Here is a 20,179-nt window from a genome sequence, read left to right as displayed (position 1 = left end):
AATATGATAACAAAATATATTCAGTTTTCATAAAATTATATTCATTAATATATAATAACTCTCATTCTAAGGCAAAATTGTTGTCCCAGGATTAAATCAAGGAAATTCTTAAAGGGGGACATTACATCAACTGAAAAATACAGAATCACCCGGAAAAGGTCCCCCAAAAGCTCCATTAGCCTACGGGGACCAAAGTCAAGCTAATCTATGAAACTAACTGATGCTTAGGAAGGCGCAAAAATGGGGACATTACATGTCTTCTGTAGCTTCTGTTTTCTATAGTTAAAGAAAAAGGATTTAATCTTAATTGTTCTTTTGTCATACGTATCATTTTTGTACACTGAAAATTGATTTACTTTTTCACCCTTTTAATGCATATATTAAATTTCCAAATAGATGATCAAGTTTTGTGGTTATAAGGCCTTAGTCATAAGACGAATTTTGACATTAATTTGTAGCTTCTGTGTTTCTTAGTGTATTTATACATTTCATTTTACAATTCAAGGATTAGTTTTGCAGGTTATATTCGTGTTTGTTCAGACTCTCAGATGTTACGAGAGAAACAATTTCAAATTCTAATTAGGGAACTCAAGGTGATGTCTGAGGTATGATAAACAAGTCTTAGTCATCTAATTCATTGTATGTTATTTGAATAGACTGTTGTTTTTCCTGTTAGTTGCATCACTCTATAAAGTTGGTTATTGATGATGACAGAAATTATTGCACTGTTGTATTTAGTCCTCTTTAATTTTCGTAATTGATATCAAAATGCAGATTCCAGAGGAATGTTATGCAGGTTCCATGATAGACGATGTTATGTTTGGAATTTTTGATGAAAAGGGACATGTTGATGAGGAAATGAATGGTTGTCAACATTCGTTGATGATTGATTTGTATTCAGAAGATGGAGTTCAATATCCTTTTAGAAAGGGGAAATGTACAATTCCGAAATTGTCATTTCCAGCAAATCCCGGGACTTTGGAGTTCAATGCTTTCCACTCATTCCATCCAGATCTTCTTGTGCATTTTAAGGTTCAAGGCTTATGTCCAATATATAAATGCACACATAAGTTTGTATGCCGTTGTGTTATTTAACAGGTTGTAGATTAAATCTTTTTGTTTAACAGTGCAATGCTTTGTCTTTCTAGATTAAACTTCTTCCATGTCAACCATTAGCGATGGTTAAGTTTCCAGAGCAAGGATTTGAGGAGGGTGAAGAATATCAGCCTTGTGATGAGTCAGAAATATTGACTCCATGTACAAATAAGACATATTTGCATGTCAAATATATTTTGAACAGCTTAGAGGTGAGTTGATGTTGGTTCTTACTATAGAACTTGACATTGAAATGGAGTTAATGCTTTTTGTAAAACCTTGTGACTAACAACAATCATTGTTTTTTACTAGAACATGCAAGCATGTAGATAGATATACTTTTATTCTAGCGGTGTGTCAAATATATACACATTTATGTACTTCATCGCTAATTAGAGGATGCAAAACAATATATATGCATATGTTTCTAAATGTGAATTATCCAATACTTTTCATTCTATCTGAATAGATCTGTTATTATGGGTCATTTAATGTAAATTGAGGCAGAATTGGTAGGGTATGTAATGACCATTTAATTGCAAGGGATTTAAGGAATTATTCATTGTATACTGAAAGATAGATCTAATAAATGATCAAATGAACCAACACTTAAATTATCTTGGAAAGAGATTATGTTGCTAAGGGATATTAGAGAGCCTCCTTTACATAATGAAGTAATTATATGAGATGATAAAATATTGTTGAATGGTTTGTATAAATTATATATATTTATGTTTTGGAGAAAGTGGGATGGGGGTGCATTTCTAAGACATCGAAAAATTCTCAAATTTTGGGGAGACCAGATGAAACAGCACAGGGAGGACAAATTATATATTATAGCTTTTTATGACATTTTATAGCTTTTTAGTTGTATTATCATACCCTTAAACATCACACATGAAAGAGTAAAATTCATATGTTATTAACATCTATGATGTAGAACAAAGCACAATCAACATTAGGATTGAAAAATGTTCTTGAAACTTGAGTGAAACATAAGTATGAATACAAAAATGTCTATAAACTTAATACTGAAAAAAAGAAAATGGCAGTGGCCGAGCATAAGGTAAACCCTAATAGAAGATCCTCTTGCTGATACAAATGATGAGGCAGCTTGTAAAGTCAAGCTGCTCACTCCTTGCAAGGATAGGAAGATTTCTCTCATGGCAGGTAAATATCAGGTCTTGAATGGCAAACAGAAGATGCATGCAGTAGTGACAGAGGCCGGTTCAGGTCCTAGTGGTTTGGAGTGCTCCTATTCTGCAATTGTGGGCAGGGAGAAGGCCAATTGTCACCATCCAGAAAAGGAAGATTTGGAGGCTGATGTGATCTGTAATGTTAAAGCTTCAAGAACTACTAAAGTAGGCTTTGCTGTGATGTTAAAAGCCTTATATGACCTAGAGCTAGGTGAGGAAGTGGCTGAGGAAATAAGGAAGCCTTATGTGTCGAGTTTTTTTTCATGCCTTGGCAAGATTTTGTTTCTGGTGAGTTGGAGCTAGGTGAGGAGGTGTGTTAGGGGTAAATAACTCATGTTAGTAAGAATAATAATTATAATTGTGTTTATGTTGTGTTTATGGTTATGTTGCGTCCCCGAGAGGTTCCCGTCGGGTAGTTGGGAGTTGGTGACAGTTGGCAATTTGGCCAACCGTCAAGTCTATATATTGTTTGGATGGAACCTCGGCAAGGGAGATTATGTATGGATATATTCTGGATAAATCAATAAAGATAGAACTCTTTTGGTCTAGTTGTTTATCATTATTACTTATGCTATGACATATGAATGTACTGGTACATGAATAATTGGTACGTGTGGAAAACATTGTGTTATTTGTGAGTTTTACCAACCTTACATTAAGGACTAAACATTTTGGTGCCGTTGCCTGAACGAACCTGGAGATAACTATGGCGGCAGGCAGAAGGAATCCGTTAGGGAATGGATTCAAGGCATTAAGGAAAAGGGAGAGCAAATCTTCAAAGATCTGCGAGAAATGGCTCTCCATAGGGAATCCATTCTTATCAAAATGTGTAAGCTGTGGAAAGAATGTTATAACGCTCATGAGGCGATTGCCAAGGCATTGGCCCTCATAAGGGCTCTATTTTGGACCTGCTCTCAAATCCCCACACTCGATATTATCCTAGATCCCTATGATGTCAATACCTTCAAGGAATGGTATTGGATTCTAAGCATGAAGAACGACATGAAGGATAATATCAACAAAATGCAAGATAAGTGCAATGATGCTTTGTCAAACGTGAAGGATCTTGGTGAAAAGATCCTCAGATCAATGGTTCCTGGTTGGAAAAGTGGTATGATAGACAATGAGGCGCAACCACAATGGGAGGATAGGCTGCAAACCAAGGTCACCTACTCCATGGAGGACTTGGATTTTGCTAGTGGGCTACAGGCGGATATATCGTGCTTTGAGAGTCATAGATCATACTAGAGAGAAGAGTTGGAGAATGTAGATAGCCTCCTAGAGGGTATTGATTATAAAATGTTTAATCCTCTTATGCCTCTAACAACCGAATTGTTCAAGTTGTGCCTAAGATTCCAGGACTACGTTTGGGTAGAGCGTGCAGCCGATCGGGATATCTGGGGAGAGTACTTGCGTGACGAGGTCAAATTTATTGAAAAGGAGTCCACAACAGGAAAGGAAAAAGTGCTTTTCTAAAATATAAGTTTCTTTTTTAAAAAGCACTTTTTCAGACATAAAGTTCATTCCTAACTGTTGTAAATCTTGAGCTCCGTGCATGTGCACTTTTTGGAGCAGCTTTTTGGGTAGTTATTGATTACCTTTTTGGTAGTTATTGTTCCCCTTTTTGTTGTTGTTGATATTTTGCCTCCCATTTATGGGTATGGGCAGTTTTGATAGAGGATGAATCTGGCCCACTTATCTAAGTTTAATCTTGGCCGTTCATCCATTTTTGGGAACTCTATATAAAGGAGTTAGTTTCTCCTTTATTTCAAGCAGAAAAAAAGATTGTTGCAAAAGCTCTGGCAAAATATATACAGAATTTAATGGATGTTGAAGCTGTGTCTGTTTTACTGTTAGTGCATGGTCCTCTTCTCTATTTATTTTATATTTCTGCAACTGTATTTGCTTTCAGACAGTCTATTTATGCATGTATTTGATGGAAAATCTTGGTTCATACCATTAGGAAATAGTTGATTATTGTTTTCTCTGCATGGTTAGTCTGGGCCCCTTTTGTGCTAAGTTCGGTTATTAGATTTGGATGAATGGGTGTAAGAGTCCATCATTTCTATTTAGTAGTTTGAAAATTCAAAATCCTTAGATGATTGCACTGGTTTTTACCTAGTTGTGGTAATTAGCTAGCAAAGTAATTTCTAGTTATTTTAAGACTTCCGTCTATGTGTTCGAATATGTTGTCGTAGTTAAATTAGCTAGCTGTTCTTATTCACTCTTTACCCTTATCTCCCCTTTTTCCCTTTTTTTTTACCAAAAGAAGCTCGCAAGTCAAGATGAAGTAGCATCAATTAGAAGCAAATCAGATGAGATAAGACTGTAAGATTTTAGGGAACCTGTACGAAACCAATTCCGTTGAACCGTAAGTCCCCTTTGTGTTTCCACCAAAACACATCAACTACTAAGCTATCCTGCAGTCAAGACCTGACAACCGAAACATTGAGGTCATCCCCATTGATCAAATTAACACAGCATTAGGGATTTCCGTATCTCAAGAGAGGATAGGATTCTTAGCATTTCTATTCTGCGTTGGCCGGATGAAGTCGTAGTTCCACGACTTTAGACACATCAACAAGCCTAGATGCTAAGTTTCTAGCCACAACAAATAGCCTTCTATCTATACCATTAAATGTGTGCTTGGGAAGTAGAGGAGCAACTTGTTTGTGATTATTAGACGTATATAGTGCACTTTTCTATAATTTTGGAACAGTGTCTTCTTTGTCTAGGACCTGAATGTGCCTAAACATCACCTTTAATCATCAAGAGGATTTTCTTTACACCTCTTTTCCCTTTGTTTGCACAAAATTTTGGGCAACATAGGGTTCTTCTTAACAATTACATAATTATCGACATAATGAAACTCAAAAATTACGTATCATGAAATCCTATCAAGTTCTAAACATTTATGTAACTGTGATGATGTAAGCTTGCTTTATCCCATGTAATAGGTTACCATAAGTGATTTGATTATAGCTGCTATCAATAATAATACAGATGCAAAATGTTCAAACCAAATTTGATAGATGAAAATGCCAAAATGATAGGATGAAGAGTTAGGATGATAGTTCAAATTGTCATTTTTGTAGTATTCTGAAACTTTTCTGGCATATTTCTGAAATTTGAGCTTTTCAACCAGCCACCGAATTATTTTAATTGCAAATCACTGTTGAGTCAAATAATTTACTTGTAAATTTTTATGTTTGCCCTTTGCTTCTTTGTCTGCAAGTAAGAATATGTTCCAACTTCCAACATCCAATAACGTCTAGTGAGGTAATCTGAAATTATAATATTTGCCTTTGACCTACTAAAATTTCCTTGTTACGTCATCAGGGATGAAGTGAATGGAGATCATCATGTGTATCAAACAAGTTTGTATTCTTCTGCTGCAGTTGTTTTTCTATTTCAGCTATTGGTTTGTTCAATCTAGTACTGATTTACAATTTTGGGCACCTAAGGATCTTCATTCAACTGGTTGCAATACGCAGGCTTTAAGGTGTATGTTTAATCAACATTAGATTCAAAATCCATGCAATGAATTTTCTTTATATTCATCAATCAAGTTATTGTAAGCACTGTTTGGAGTTATCTATGTTGAAGTACTTAAAATAGACGCCTAACTATTTCAGGTTTGGAATTATTCCTTCCTCAAAAGTACATGACTGAAATGAATTCTGATTTCTATTCTCTCTGCAGAAATGGGAAGAGAAATTGAAAAAACGTGGAGCTAAAGTAGGACAGTATGAACAGAAATTGAGAGCACTAAAAAAATCTCTGGCTGACCTGAAGGGTCTGTAATCTACCTCCATGAAGGCGTCTTCTAAATTATATTAACAGGGAAAGGGCTAGTATGAAATGAGTTGTTGTTATTGCTTGATTTTTCTCTTTAAATATGCAGCTGATGTCTTGTCAAACAGGTGAAATTGATGCATTGACTTATACATTGACTACTGGTTCAAAAAGTGATGACAAAATGACATCAAATCAAGGCTCCCATAGTGTTGAAGAAACATTGGAAGAAATCGGAAGACAGGTAAATAGTGCAGCTGCAGTATGGGTTGAGTTAGTCAGATGGCATCAACTTCAGTCAGTGCAGCCCCCAAGTTTACCGGATGTGATTGGAGTTGTTGCTCTGTTAGGAAAAGTAGAGAGTGATCTGATAAGCTTGTAAGTTTTTGTGGTTGTGGCCAATATCATTTTACATTATTCATGCAAGCAATGCTTAACTGTTAGTTAAATCTGTGTATATGATTTCATAATTATTTTGGTCAATTATGGTTTGTAATTGATATTGCAGGGCACTATCTGAGTATTTAGGAAAAGAAAATATGATGGCTATAGTCTGTAAGTCTCGTAAAGGGCTGGAACAGCTTGAAACACGCAATCTTGCTGGAAAGATAATTCCATCTTTTGGCATTTACAATATAGCACATAGACAAAATAGACGTATTGATGGGAGGTTCCGTGTCATATGCCTTGAGGACATATGGTGAGAAAATATTTAATTAATATAATGAAACACTAGAAAGAAAAGGATGACCACATTTTTAGGATTTCAGAATATGTATTGGTGAAAGGTGTTTTTACTCTGCATATTATTGACTGGCACAACATTCTGATGGTTAAACGCAGGTGTTATAAGGGGGCTTTCAAGTCTGATGATCCACAGAGGCAGCTGATTATAGAAGATCCAAAATTATCCTCTGGCAGTCGCCCTGGTGGGTTTCTTGGTTATGCTGTAAATATGATAAAGTTAGATCCTGAGAACCTATATTCTTCAGCTTCCCGAGGGGTTAGTTTGAGGGAAACATTATTTTTCAATCTTTTTTCTTATGTGCAAGTATATAAAACAAGAAATCACATGATGCAAGCTATCTCTTGTATCAAACATGGTGCTATCTCATTAGATGGAGGCATAATTAGGCAGAGAGGTGTCATTGAGTGCGGAAACAGGTAACTACTTGTTCAAATGCTTTGTGTTCTAATTTAACATTGTTTTAATTATTTTAATTAAGTTTGATCAAGGTAGATGAATTTTCCCTTAACATAAAACTATTTATTTTAATGGCATTTTCAAGTTTGGTATGATGGATGGAGTTGCATAAAGGATGGCTAACCTGACTATTTAATTTGATTTTCTTGGGTAACTTAACGTGAGGGCAAAATAAACTCCAGAATGTCCTGCATATAAGCAATTTAGTAGCTCCTTTGTTTTAAGGTTTTTCATTCTATATTTAACATGGGAACAATGAAGTAACCTATGAACGGTGTTTTATGTTTAATCACTGTATATTGCACAGAAATGCAGATTGAAATACCAATACAAAGGAACAAATATCTTTATTGTGTCGAGTTGAAAATACTAGATCTTTCTACATAGAAATCATTGAGATAAGCTCAAAGCATTTAATCATTGTTTTCTACATTTTTAAACTTTTCATAAGTTGTTAACTTCCAAAGCACGTGGTACTCATCACCATGGAATACTAGTAAATTCTAATATTTGTTGCAAGTCATACTGTTGGTGTTTTAATTTTTAAAGTTGCCGAATCAGGCACATACGGGTATGTGCATGCGGTTATGTTATGCCGATACAGCAAAAAAAATTGTGGTGTTGGATATGTTTGAGTACGTCCCTACAAAAAAAAATATAAAAATAAAAAGTATATACATATTTGCAGTCTAAAAGGTAAAAACAAGAATTAAATTTAGAACACCCCATATCATGAATGTGCTATTAAAGCTTAGAACTACCATAAAATATTACAAATCTGAAATAGAATATACTAATTAGATATCAATTTATCAAAACTTGAATGTTATGATAGATGTATTGAAATCATTGTTCATTGGTTCAACATTAAAATAATAAAATTAGTAATCAACATTATATGGGTCATTATGAAGATCAACTTCAACATCATCATTGACATTAGATGATGTAGGTAAATTATAGAACCACATACAACCCCATTGCCACTTGCACTAGAAGCACATTGGCTATCTGACTCCACATAAAGTAAAGATTATCTGGCTACCGAAAAATCTAAATCAGTTCATTTTGACTCTACATCCCACAACTTCATGCCCTCTTCCTTGTGTTCATTTTGTCTATGAGTAAGAAGCCGCAAGTTGGAATGCAGATGAACTAGCTATTTTGTCTTGCCTCCAATCAATTGTATTTCATTGAGTGGATAAAGGAATATGTACTCCAATTTCACTCAAATGAAGAGGAATTAGCAACCTACTGAAACAAAGTGAGTGTTACAATTATAAAATTGTAAATCAACCTTTAAATTTGAATTTAATGATTCTTTTTATTTTTTAAATTGTAAACAATACAAATTTAGATAGTGCAACAAAATTAAGAAACTTGCAATAAAAGTTTGATCGCAAGAGTTTGAAGGTGTGGTGATGTATGTCCACTGAGGTACCACCAAGCATGATATCCTTCCTATACTTGTTTGAAAGAGCGGAAGCACTTTGACCATTTGAGACTACAAAATAAAAAAACCCACTTGTAATTAAATCCTCCATTTCATGATTGGGGAATAGTTTTAAGTTCTTTTTTACACCCATCACTGACTTTTGTATGTTTTTATGGTGTCACTCTTGATGGCATAGCAATAATTCATCACTACAAATTTTGGAAGTCAATGTAAATGCAAGATGTAGTGGGGTGGTCATTTTGTTCCACCACTCAACACAAATTGTCTACACCTCTTTGAAGAAAACTATTCAGGATATTTCTCTTTTTCATTGATAATGTGTTTCAATTTATCAATCATCGAGTCAATGCCATCGTATACCTCTCTCCAACGTGGCTTCTCCATGTTAGTAGGACAGATCATGCTCACGATGAGCTCAATGAAACTAAGTAGATAATACACTCATTCCCATCGAGTGTCATCTAGGATCATTCGCTTTACATGTGTTGCCCTTCCAATATCGGATTGCTTCCATAGGGACTGTCATGCCCCCTTTCTAGAGTGGACATCAGAGATAGAGGAGTTGGCCTATCATTGGAGTCTCGTAGGCTAGCAAAGGTTGATTGGGACTCATTCAGTGCATATAGTGACTGGATTTTGGCTTTTCAGGTAGTTTGAGGGCCGCCATTTGGAGCAGTTCCTTGATTTTAGGGAGATTCCTTTTTTTTAGGAGGTTGTGGCAGTTCCCATATTGCAGGTTCCACGGGACCATGTCATGGTTTTAGTTTCAGGAAGTTCGGGTGTGTTTCCTAGTTTCTAGGAGCATCCCTAGATTTTAGGGATGGGACTGCCAGTTAGTTCAACTTTTCCGGCATCAGTCACAGATAGGTGACAAAGTTATATTCATGATTGTTTGGTCATTTTGGGCTATTATTGGATATCTGGAGATATTTTAATATATTTAAATATTTCCTAAGTTTGCGATTAAATAAATTAAAATAAGGCTATGTATTTAGTCATTTCGGAGTAATAAGGGATTTCTGGCTTCATCTGGGTTGATATGCCTATGTGTTATAGCTCGTTGGAAAGGTCTTGAACTTTGCTACATGATTCTCACCTCCAAAGTCTTTTTGGATGCCTGAAGCTATTTATTTGCAATTTAGTGTTATTTTCCTATAGTTGACGCCATAATTAGAAAATAACACTCTTTTCATAATGCGCCAACTTTACTCCCTTTTAGAGTTTGGCTTGGAAAGGAAAGGAGATATAAGGAAATGAAGACCAAATTGTTCATTATCTTTTTACACAATCAAACTTATTTTTGCGAATTAGCTCTGAGTGGGCGATTCTTCATCTGGGACGCAAACCCCAAGATCTAGACTGGCTGGGACGTAGCCCTCAGCAATTATTGGCATTAGATTCTTCAGGCAGAGTGCATTGATGACAGAGATTGAGTACGCCATTCTTCATTGTGGATTCAGGTTGCAGAGTAAGGGTTTCAGCATGACATATTGATTCTTCAGCTTGGGCGTGATCCTTGCAGCCTTAGGGCCGCCATTTGCAAGAGGTACATCCCACGTGGAATGTAAGGAATGCATGTATTCAGCGTTAGAGGTATTCTTGATTTATGATCACTCTTCACCTTTCAGTTTGGCATCATTGTTGGATGTAAGTTCCTTGGATCTGCATTGGAATTATTATTTGGTTTACAAATCAACAATCTGTCTGGTAGAGCTTGTAGCAATTCTGAATTTGGCTGTATGTTCTTATTTATTTTCAGTCTCCTTCATGTTTACTGTGAATTATTCATTACTTGTTTGAAAACTATCAAAAACACAAAAAGAAACAAACCTTCTGCAACTTTTGTCTATTCTCTAAAACCATCAAAGGAATCACAGGAAAATATAGTTTATTAATTTAAAAGCTACAGCAGATCAGCAAAGGGATCCATCAGGGATCTTTCAAGGACCAACTTTGACTAATAACCATGCTAGAAAGTGGCTCCCACACCTTCACAAGCTGCCTCAAGACGATTGTGTTGGATACAAATTTGGTCTCAATAGCCTATTAAAAAATTAAAATACAAAGAAGACGTACAAAAATTTAATAAATAAATTAGTAGTTACTAACGTGAAATATTAAATTTAAAAATTGATGTTTTTCAATTACCTTCAACAACTCCAATTGTAAAAATGCTCTAAACATGGGCTATGACATGTGATGATTTGTGATGAACATATGGATCTCTTCAACCTCAACATAAATTTGTTTGATCCAATTTATTTTCCTATGTATTGTGCTACGCACATCGTCCTCTGTCTTAGACACAGACCCTGTGCCTCCAGCCTGGCTACGTGAGAGAAGCAAAGTAGGAGGTCACGTTTGCTTTCACCTTCATGCATCCTGACAATAATGTCGAGAATAGCCCTAAAATTTGCATTTTGCTTAGAGAGGAAACGCAATGAACAATGAAAGGTTGAAGTCAAAATGTGAAAGTTCAGCAGAATCTTTTCTTTAAAGCCCCTAAAACCTCATTGGCATCGCCAAAAATCTCGAGCTCCATGCAAAGTTAGGAGAGTCGAAATCCTTGACCTAGATGGTTCAGCATTATTAGACGCATCTCTTTTATCATCCTTGAAATGCTAAGTAATGAAGACCAAAGAAAACAAATGTAAAGTTTGGGCATTCAAAGTGAAAGCGTTATGATGCCACCTTCAAAACTACTAAAAGAAACACCGAAAAATATTCGGTCAAAGGGGAGTGACAAAAATAAAGTTTGGACTCATTTCTTTTAATAGTTTTTTTTTTAAAACGCCCCTTTCAAACCCGATAATGACACTGAAAAAATGCTTCTAAAATCAAAACGAACAAAGAAAATGTCAGACATTTTTTTGAAATCATCTCCCTCCAGGCCAGGATGAATGCTGAAATAGGAGCAAAAGTTCGGTATTTTTCCAAAATCGTAACCCAATCAAAAGATACCAAACAAGGATTTGAAATCGAAACAAATGATAAAGTTTGAGCATCTTTTTTTTTAAAGCAATGAAATGTCTCTCACCTTGAAAGTGCCAAACTAAGCACCAAAAGGTGCTTTCAAATCAACCAATAAAAAGGAAGGTTTGTATTTTTTTTACGAGCCTTGTTATCATCGAATGAAGGTACGCCAATAGAAATGCCGAAAGACAAAGAGCTAAAAAAAACAAAAGGAAATGAAGTTCGTTCAAGGTATAGAATAAAGTCAGTTTTTTTTAACATCACCTTTTGTCTCAACTCCTCATATCACCGAAAGAAATCCTTGAATGTTAAGCATTTGAAAATTCAAAACTTGTGTGAAGTTCGCCATTTTCCCTTTAAAATGAAATAAGCTTGTTCCCAAAAGCATTCTTTCTATCAAACTTCACACCGAAGTTCATTTTTGAATACCTTGTTAAATGGATGGGGATCAAGTGAAGTCCTAGTTGCTCCCAAATTCTGCATTGGAATTTAGCTAGAGAGATAGTTAAGCAGAAGTAAACAATTCAAAGCAAGAGTCGTTGCTAAAAGAAAGAGACCAAGGAAAATCATTGTAAGCATAGGCAAAACTGCGTAGGGAGGGGACTGGTTTTAATCCCATTCATGCTCCTAAAGCTGAATTTGTTTAGTGCACTAGAGATCCACTTTCAAATTCAATGGTCACAATCCATAGTAGAATAGACATTGCTCTTACAATTGTCCTAGGACCAAAAAAAATTCTGAAGTGTAATGCGGCAATCAAAGTCGTAGCGTGGACCTAGTCCAAAAATTTGTCTTGGCATCAGAGTTTCCCCTTAGTCCCAAAACGACCTTCCTAGGTCTTATTCCATGGGGCATACTTTCAAAATGATTTTCAAGAAGTTTAAAGGGATAGGTCTTTAGTAGTGTAATGGTGAGATTAGTTAGCTAAGCAAAATGATGAGTGATTTATGACCTATGTGACTATGTAAGATGAAGGACACAAAAGAGACCACGTGGAGATTCTTGGGATCGAGGGCTACTATCCAGAACACCAACTAAGCTAGAGGATGAATTCCATACTACCTGGAGATGTCCACGAGTGGAGCCCAAGAACAAAGTGATAGGATTGGATGGGCAAGGACCCTCACCACCACCACCAGCAACAAGTTGAAGGCCAAGGCGTGAGATTGAAAGAAGATGTTTACATAGAATGTTACAGGACATGCAGAATCAAAAATGCACAGTTGGAAATGACAACTAGAAATGCTTTATTGTAAAAGGGAATTATTATATTGTAAAATAATTACTTTTTCCTCAATCTAATACAATACAAAAAGGCCAAAAGGTTAGTTATTTCTCCATCTGCCCAAATCTGTTTGTTTTGTCGTGTAGTGGAGCTAGTTGAAATTGGTTGAAAAGGGGTAGTTGGGAAGTTATGAGAATTACTAGGTATGGGTTAAAGCTGTCAAGACTTCTAGAAGGCAAATTAGAGCCATGTAATGTCCCCACTCAAGACTTGAAGCCAAAAAGAGACAATAGGCTATTAAATAAGTTTTAATTAAAGATTTAAACTTATTCTTGTAAGCCATCAGCAATCATCAAGAATCTCAATTATATATGAAGACCAAACATAGACATAAATGATTATCATCACAAACAAAGATAGCAAGATATATGATCATCATATCAAGTAAGAGCATACGAGTGAGTTGAATTTTAAAGATAACTATGATCCATCAAGATCATCTTAGCTGATACATGGACGATTCACCATAAGCCACATCGATATCAAATTGCATGGGTATCGAAGATAATTAATTAGTTAGGTTAATAGCAGCGGCTTGGCAAGTAATATATTCAAGTCAACGATTAAGACAAAGTCAGCCATAGGAGGGGACGATGATACTCAGAACAACGATTAGTTAAAATGATATACATCTAGATTCAATATCGATCTGTAGCAGAGATGCAACTAATATCATAATTAATATTGCCTATCATAGTGAATTAACTAAGGGGATATGGATGCAAATGAATACCAAACATTACAAGAAGTATAAAGGCAATCGGGTAGAAGGAGTAAACTTTGTGAGCGATTATTATAACCACTATATAGCAGATTGTCGTCTTAGAGAGGAAGAAGGTAGAAGCTCGTACTTGGCTTTTTAAGGCTGACATGAGAACGAAATGCGATCTTCTAAGGAGTTAATATAAACACTGATAATTAAAAGATAAGGATTGAAGTCAAAGCCGATGCCAAAGAAATAAGTATGACTTGTTTAGAAGTAATTAAGTGCTAACTATAATGAAGGGCCGCACCCATTTATTCTCACATCTTCTCTTGATATATAAAAGGAGGATATCAAACATTAGAAGGGGGAGTATTAACTTATTTTTATTTCAGACGTCAGTAGGTAGAAACTTCTTAAGCACAAAGTTGGGTATCCAGATACGAGAATTCATCTCTGAAGATTAATCCATTTTGGGATATGTTTAATAAAAGTAGAGTTATAAAATGAAGAAAGGGGAAAACGAGAATATATATATTAAGAAGTGAGTGGGAAATATGATCCTGAGATTACAATACAGGAAATAAAGAATTTTCAGAGTTATGTGAATGTGAGGAAATAAAAGAATATATGCATAACAGATAGAATACTTCATACAATCAAAGCGGTATAAAATGAAATTCAGATTTATACCAGAATATATGAAGAGTGTTAATGTTGTGAAGGGAAGAATATAAGATACAATGCCTTAGAGAAAAAGGTTGGAGAAGACATAGCCACATTTATGATTGATTTTGAAGAGAGATATTACCATAGTTATGATCAGCACAAGCTAGGGGAATCTATCAAGATAAGTTCTATCCTCTAATCTATTATTAAAATATTAAGTCAATATTATAATGAAATGTATTCCTTTCTAATAAAGTTATGTTTATTAATATATTACAATTCTTATTTCAGTTTAAGTTGATGTTCCAGGGTTGAATTATGGTAAATCCTAAATGGGACATTACAAGCCACTGGATGGGTTAGATCTTAGCCACTGATTCAGAACGTAAAAGCTATAAAAGGCCAGTGCCTCTCTCATTGTAGGGGGGCCAGTGCCTCTCTCATTGTAGGGGGATAGTTCTTTTTTTAGAGGTTAGAGGGTTAGAAGTAGCTATAATTAGGAGTAGAAGTAGAATACGATTGTTGGGCAGAAATTGTTGTAATAGTAGATAGAACAAATGAATTGAGTTTTGAAGCATGGTATTTTGTTGTTTGTCCTTTTTTGTTTGCATGGTTTCTCTTCATCTGGTTAGTTAGTGTTGAATAATTTTAATGGTGAAGTGTGAGGATATTTGATGTGATTTCAAGTTCATACCATTGGGGGCTTGCTAATTGCAGGTCTCTGTGCATGGATAGTCTGAACCCTATTATTGTTCCTAGTTCAATTGTGGGTGTTTGTCTCAGGCTGCGCCAAGATTGGGTGCCTAAATAAATATCCATAGTCTGAAAATCTTTTATTCCTTTGAAGCTTGCACTATTTTTGTGGAGTTGTGAGTATATTTATGGCTAAGCATGTAATGCCCCCAACTAGGAGGCTGCTTGTTTCCCAATGAATTAACACACATTACTATACATTATTATGCTTCAATTCATATTTCTTAAACTATTACACAAACACATTCAACATTCATTATATTAAGTCCTATCTTAGCTTCTTTCCTAATCCTAATGAGGGATGGGGATTTACTGTCATAGGGCTCTGACACCAACTACAAAGAGGCTCCCTCAAGGCCCAGGTCTATGTCACTACCCATCTTGGGCTCACCATAACTTGTGATGGGTTTACTCGCCTTTCCCTACACAGACCAACCTATCCCCTCATAGGACTTGGTAGATGAATTAAGACTAGGCCAATAATATAATATTCTTTTACGTATTAAGAATGCATATGAAATTAAGTATGATTGTCATACATATTGCAGTCTATATTAATATTACTATTAAATTCTGCATAAGACATTATCGGGCTTCATAGACTAAGCATACATATTAAGCACATCCCCATGAATACCACCAAGAACAAAGATGTTACTGCTTGTAACTTAACAACAGTTCCGATCTGATCCGATCTGATCGATGGTGATGTCACTAGATGCTTTTGATTCCTTTCCTTTATATCTCTCAATGTGAGGGAGAGGTCACACCTCTTCATCATGTATGTCCTTTGGCAAGAGACACACCCTTTCACCATTAGCACCCCTTGAAAGTGTGCAACTCTTCATTATTTCTGCCCTTTGAAAGGGACACAACCTTTCACAAACAGATCTGCACTTCTTATTAAATCAGATCTGCATTTTTGATTCCCAAATTATGCCCCCTCCAATGAGGTTCTCTTCTCCCTTTTATATCTCATGTTTGAGGGAGTCACAACTTTTCATTTTATGTCTTTTGACCATTCATTAACTTAATTAAATTTTAATTATGTTTAATTATATTCTTTTATATTTTAATTTAATTTTTAGTATTATAATTTTATTATTATTAAGTATTATTAAATTCTATTTCAAAGTGGGCACATTACAAAGCAGGAATTAGTTTGTTTGAAATTTGTCTACCCACAACACCAACTGTTATTATCATTGTCCTTAGGATTCCTAAACCCTATCCCTTTGTTATTTATTTCCCCAGTTTGAGAACCAAAGCGTCGTCAAATGCAGACCAGCTTGTTACATTCATAAGTCCCCTCATGTTTACCAGCAAAACACATCAAACTGCTAAGTTATCCTGAGTAGTCAAGACCTGACAATTGGAACCTCGAGGTTATCCCCTTTGATCAGTCTAAGCAACATTAGGGATTTCCTTATTGAAGAGAGGATAGGATACTCGGCATTCTATTCTGTGTTGACCAAATGATTAGTTGCACTTTACCCACATCAACACTACCCAACTTTTGTACCATGAGTTTGAGAGAGTGGACAACACAAGGTGTCTAAAATATGTGGTCAAACCTTGTCTCAATCAAAATACCTATAGATCTACAATTCTTTGCATTGTTCGTTACTACCTGCACAACATTTTCAGGGTCCACATCTTGAATGCATTATATAAGGATTTAAGTGATAAATTGTACATCCTTCATCTATCCCTCACAATCCACAACTTTAAAAAAATATTCCTCCTTTAGGGCACACTCCAAACACATTGATTAATGGTTGACTTTTTCTATGCTTGCATCCATAAAAAATAATTGACACCCTTGTTTGTTTCCATGAATTTGCAATGGAAGATATTATGACATCTGCACACATTGCCCCATCGCAAATGGGGACCCCAACTGTTTCGCTTTTCAGCTTAGGTGTTTTAGTGTTTTGTTTTAGTTTGCTTGTGAGAAGGGTACCTCTATTCAGTCAAGGAATAAGTGTGTCGAGTCAAGTGAGTTTAAATGCAAGGATTGTCCTTACGGTGTGATCAAGTGAGGGATTCATGTTTCAAGTCTTGATTCCATGGTGGGGCATCAAAATTGTCAAATGCTATCAATGTTGTCAAAGTTGTCAAATGTTGCCAAATGTCGTCTAGAAAATTGTCAAGGATTCGAGATTTTTTGAATGTTAATGTGTGAAAAATGATGAAATTTGATGCTTAGACAAGAAAAATTCCTTGTTAAGGTTGGACTTTCCAATCTTGATGGGAAGGGAAAATGGGAAATGTGGTAAAAATCTTTAGACAAAGGTGCATAATTCAAGTGCAATTTACGTTGAAATGTGAAATTCAAAATTAAAGTGTTCAATCCTTAGTTAAAGTATGGAATTCCTAATGTGAAGTGCAAAATCTGAGTTTGAGGTTTGGATCTCCTCTGGATCCAAGACATAAGTTTTGAAAATCTTTGTCAAATCCTTAAATTCATTTGAAAATCTTTCAAAGGATTGATTTACACACTAAGTCCTTGTGAACAAAATCTAATTAGTGACAAATAAAGCTTGCAAACAATATTCTAGATGATAGTACGTGCTTTCTCATTATTTTCAATCAAATACAGGTTACATATTTATAGGATTTCAACTCACAAGGACTTATGATTTATTACACTTATGATACTAATTTTAACACCTATGTGAACACTAATTCCCAACACCCCCCCTTAGTGTGAACATGGGGTGAAACTGTGTAGTAATCATGACATCTTCTTTTAGTAAAAAAGTATAAAAAACTTTCTCCTTGAGTTGAAGAGCTTGTCAACCTGTTGCCCTGGGTGAACTCAAAAAAACGTATCTTTAGATTCATTTAACATGAGTCTGAACCACCTAGAAAACACTGTACATATAGTTTGGAGGTTAGTTTTGTTTATAGGAAGTTTTCCCTTGTAATTTGAAGAGCCGTTTTTTGGGCAGAAATGTTATATTTTTTGAACTATGGATATATGCATATGCATGAAGATGTCTTAAAGCCCTAAGAAGTTTTGGAAAGCAACAGCAAAATTTGGTGATAGTATTCTGTAAAATGAAAAAATTGAAGTCTGAAGAATGAGTCACCCTCCATGGTGCTCGTTGTTGGATATTTCTGAAAGGGCACATACACATAAAGGATTTATCAAATAATTGAACTTTGCAATGGCTCTAATGCAAATGTTGTGATGGATGAGGAGGCCTCGTTAGAGGAATGGGAGCCAAAAACTTAATAACGCAACAATGATTCCATAAAGTATATGCAGGCAACTTGAAAGAGGGATTGATTAGAATTGTCAAAAGAAGCAAAGTTGGCACCACCCGATAGAGATAGCTCTAGGCTGGAGAATCCTAGTCATAGGTTGTGGATGGAAATCATAAGTTGGTTCTGGAAAGAATGAACACTGACACTAATTGTTTGGCCCATTTGGATACGAGGAAAGCCTAGTACTTTGTACTGGTAAAGAGTATAAGTAAGGTGAAAGGTGAACTATGAATTTTGTAATAACTGTATCCAATATGGTGAAATATGCGTTCTTGCAAGTGACATACAGCTGCAGCATATCATGGGAAAGCAATGTTGACTTAGACATTGTTTTGGTGTAAACTGCATACTTTGTAGATATGAATTTTGTTCTGAAATGAGCATTTATTGAATATTTGTAGAATGATATTCCAATCAGTGCCATGTAGATCTCTGGTGAGAAATTATGTCTTAATGCGTCAAATGAATTGGATTCTTTTCAGTAGTGCTTTAATGTTCGATGAATTATTTTTCTTTTGCATTCACACTTTCAGATAAGCTTGTATTCTATTTAATGGTTTGACAGTATGCCTGTTTCTTGAAGAATTTTGTAGCAGAGTAGCTTCTGTTTTTGTATTGACATGATCTATGTACTATTGAACAGGGAAGAAGTTGCTGTGAGGTTTCCAACCACCTCATCAAAACAAATAACCTCAGTCGAGCAGAATCGTCTTTATATTGAGGAAAAATTAAAAGGGAAAATGAAGAAGAAGAAAATATTGGAAGATGAAATTGAACAAACTTCGATTGCTTTAGCAAAAGCACATGAAAAATTTGAGGACACAAAGAAAGAACTGGAGGAATTACGGGATCAAGCTGCAAACCTAAGTTCTTGTTAAACCAAATGTTTTTGAATTAGTATCATCCTATGCTCTGTTACCTTTGCAGGCAAAGATCTTGATGAATCTTATTAGTATTTGAACATAAAGTCCGTTCGTCATGATCCCAATTCTCTTTGGGATAATGATGTGTGGTAGAACAAAATACGGATTATTATAAAACTAGATGATCTCGGGTCTGCAAATGCAGGAATGTTTTGTTGGATAAAAGAAATGTCACATCATACTTATAATCACATTAATCAAAATGCTCAACTGTTAATTTCAAGTGTCTGTAGCATCTACGGCTTTTTCATTTATACTAGATGAAACTAAATTAAAAATATTCTTATATGATTACACTCTTTCATTTTACAATCGTACTACAAATTAGACATACATAAAATCTATTTTTTATTTATTATGCCGAAGGCGTCTGAAAAGGGCAACCTGCTTTGAGCAATCAACAGTAAAAAAGAGTCTTAAATTGAAACAATCGCCTCCGTTTGTTCTGCTCGATTTCAGCTCCGCCATATCCTGGACTTATCCATAGTAAATCAATGGCTTTGTTTTTCGTGCGCTTCCCTCTCCGTAAATCATAAATGGCTTTATTTTTCGTGCATACAGATCTTTAAATAATCCGTTGACTACAAAAAAAAGCAACAGGCAGTTAGTTTTATGGCTTAGGAATAAATACACAGTTGCTTGGAGAAATGTGACATTGGAATTATGGAATTATAATTCATATTTCTTTAGGAGAAACAAATATTAATAAAAAATAAACACAACGTATCTGGGTGAACTAAACTTTTAATATTATAATTTGGGCCTATGATTTTCAAGATTTTTCATGTAACATATCTCTTGCTTTTAGAAGTTTATTTGTCAATTACCTAAATATTTTTGAAGTACTTTTTAGA

General features: G+C 35.2%; 1 protein-coding gene across 5 annotated transcripts in view; it reads left to right on the top strand.

Annotated features, from left to right (window-relative positions):
• LOC131059747 (structural maintenance of chromosomes flexible hinge domain-containing protein GMI1) overlaps positions 1 to 19,526 on the top strand; it is a 411,868-nt gene extending 392,342 nt beyond the window's left edge. For 2 of the 5 annotated variants that reach the window (XM_057992783.2, XM_057992782.2), the window contains 8 exons: positions 520 to 605; positions 775 to 1,032; positions 1,149 to 1,307; positions 5,994 to 6,087; positions 6,215 to 6,464; positions 6,595 to 6,786; positions 6,930 to 7,250; positions 19,046 to 19,526. In XM_057992783.2, the coding sequence (XP_057848766.2) occupies positions 520 to 605; positions 775 to 1,032; positions 1,149 to 1,307; positions 5,994 to 6,087; positions 6,215 to 6,464; positions 6,595 to 6,786; positions 6,930 to 7,250; positions 19,046 to 19,280 (1,595 nt within the window). In that variant the 3' untranslated portion in view covers positions 19,281 to 19,526. Of the gene's footprint in view, positions 1 to 519; positions 606 to 774; positions 1,033 to 1,148; positions 1,308 to 5,630; positions 5,796 to 5,993; positions 6,090 to 6,214; positions 6,465 to 6,594; positions 6,787 to 6,929; positions 7,251 to 19,045 lie in introns of those variants that run through there. The other 3 variants (XM_057992780.2, XR_009110236.2, XR_009110235.2) reach the window with 3 other exon arrangements.
• The last annotated feature ends 653 nt before the right edge of the window (positions 19,527 to 20,179 follow it).

The sequence above is a fragment of the Cryptomeria japonica genome, chromosome 3 (genome assembly GCF_030272615.1).
Source record: "Cryptomeria japonica chromosome 3, Sugi_1.0, whole genome shotgun sequence".
NCBI classification, from domain to species: Eukaryota; Viridiplantae; Streptophyta; class Pinopsida; order Cupressales; family Cupressaceae; genus Cryptomeria; species Cryptomeria japonica.
The sequence above is the reverse complement of the archived record's forward strand: the minus strand, read 5'-3'. Positions and strand labels throughout refer to the sequence as shown.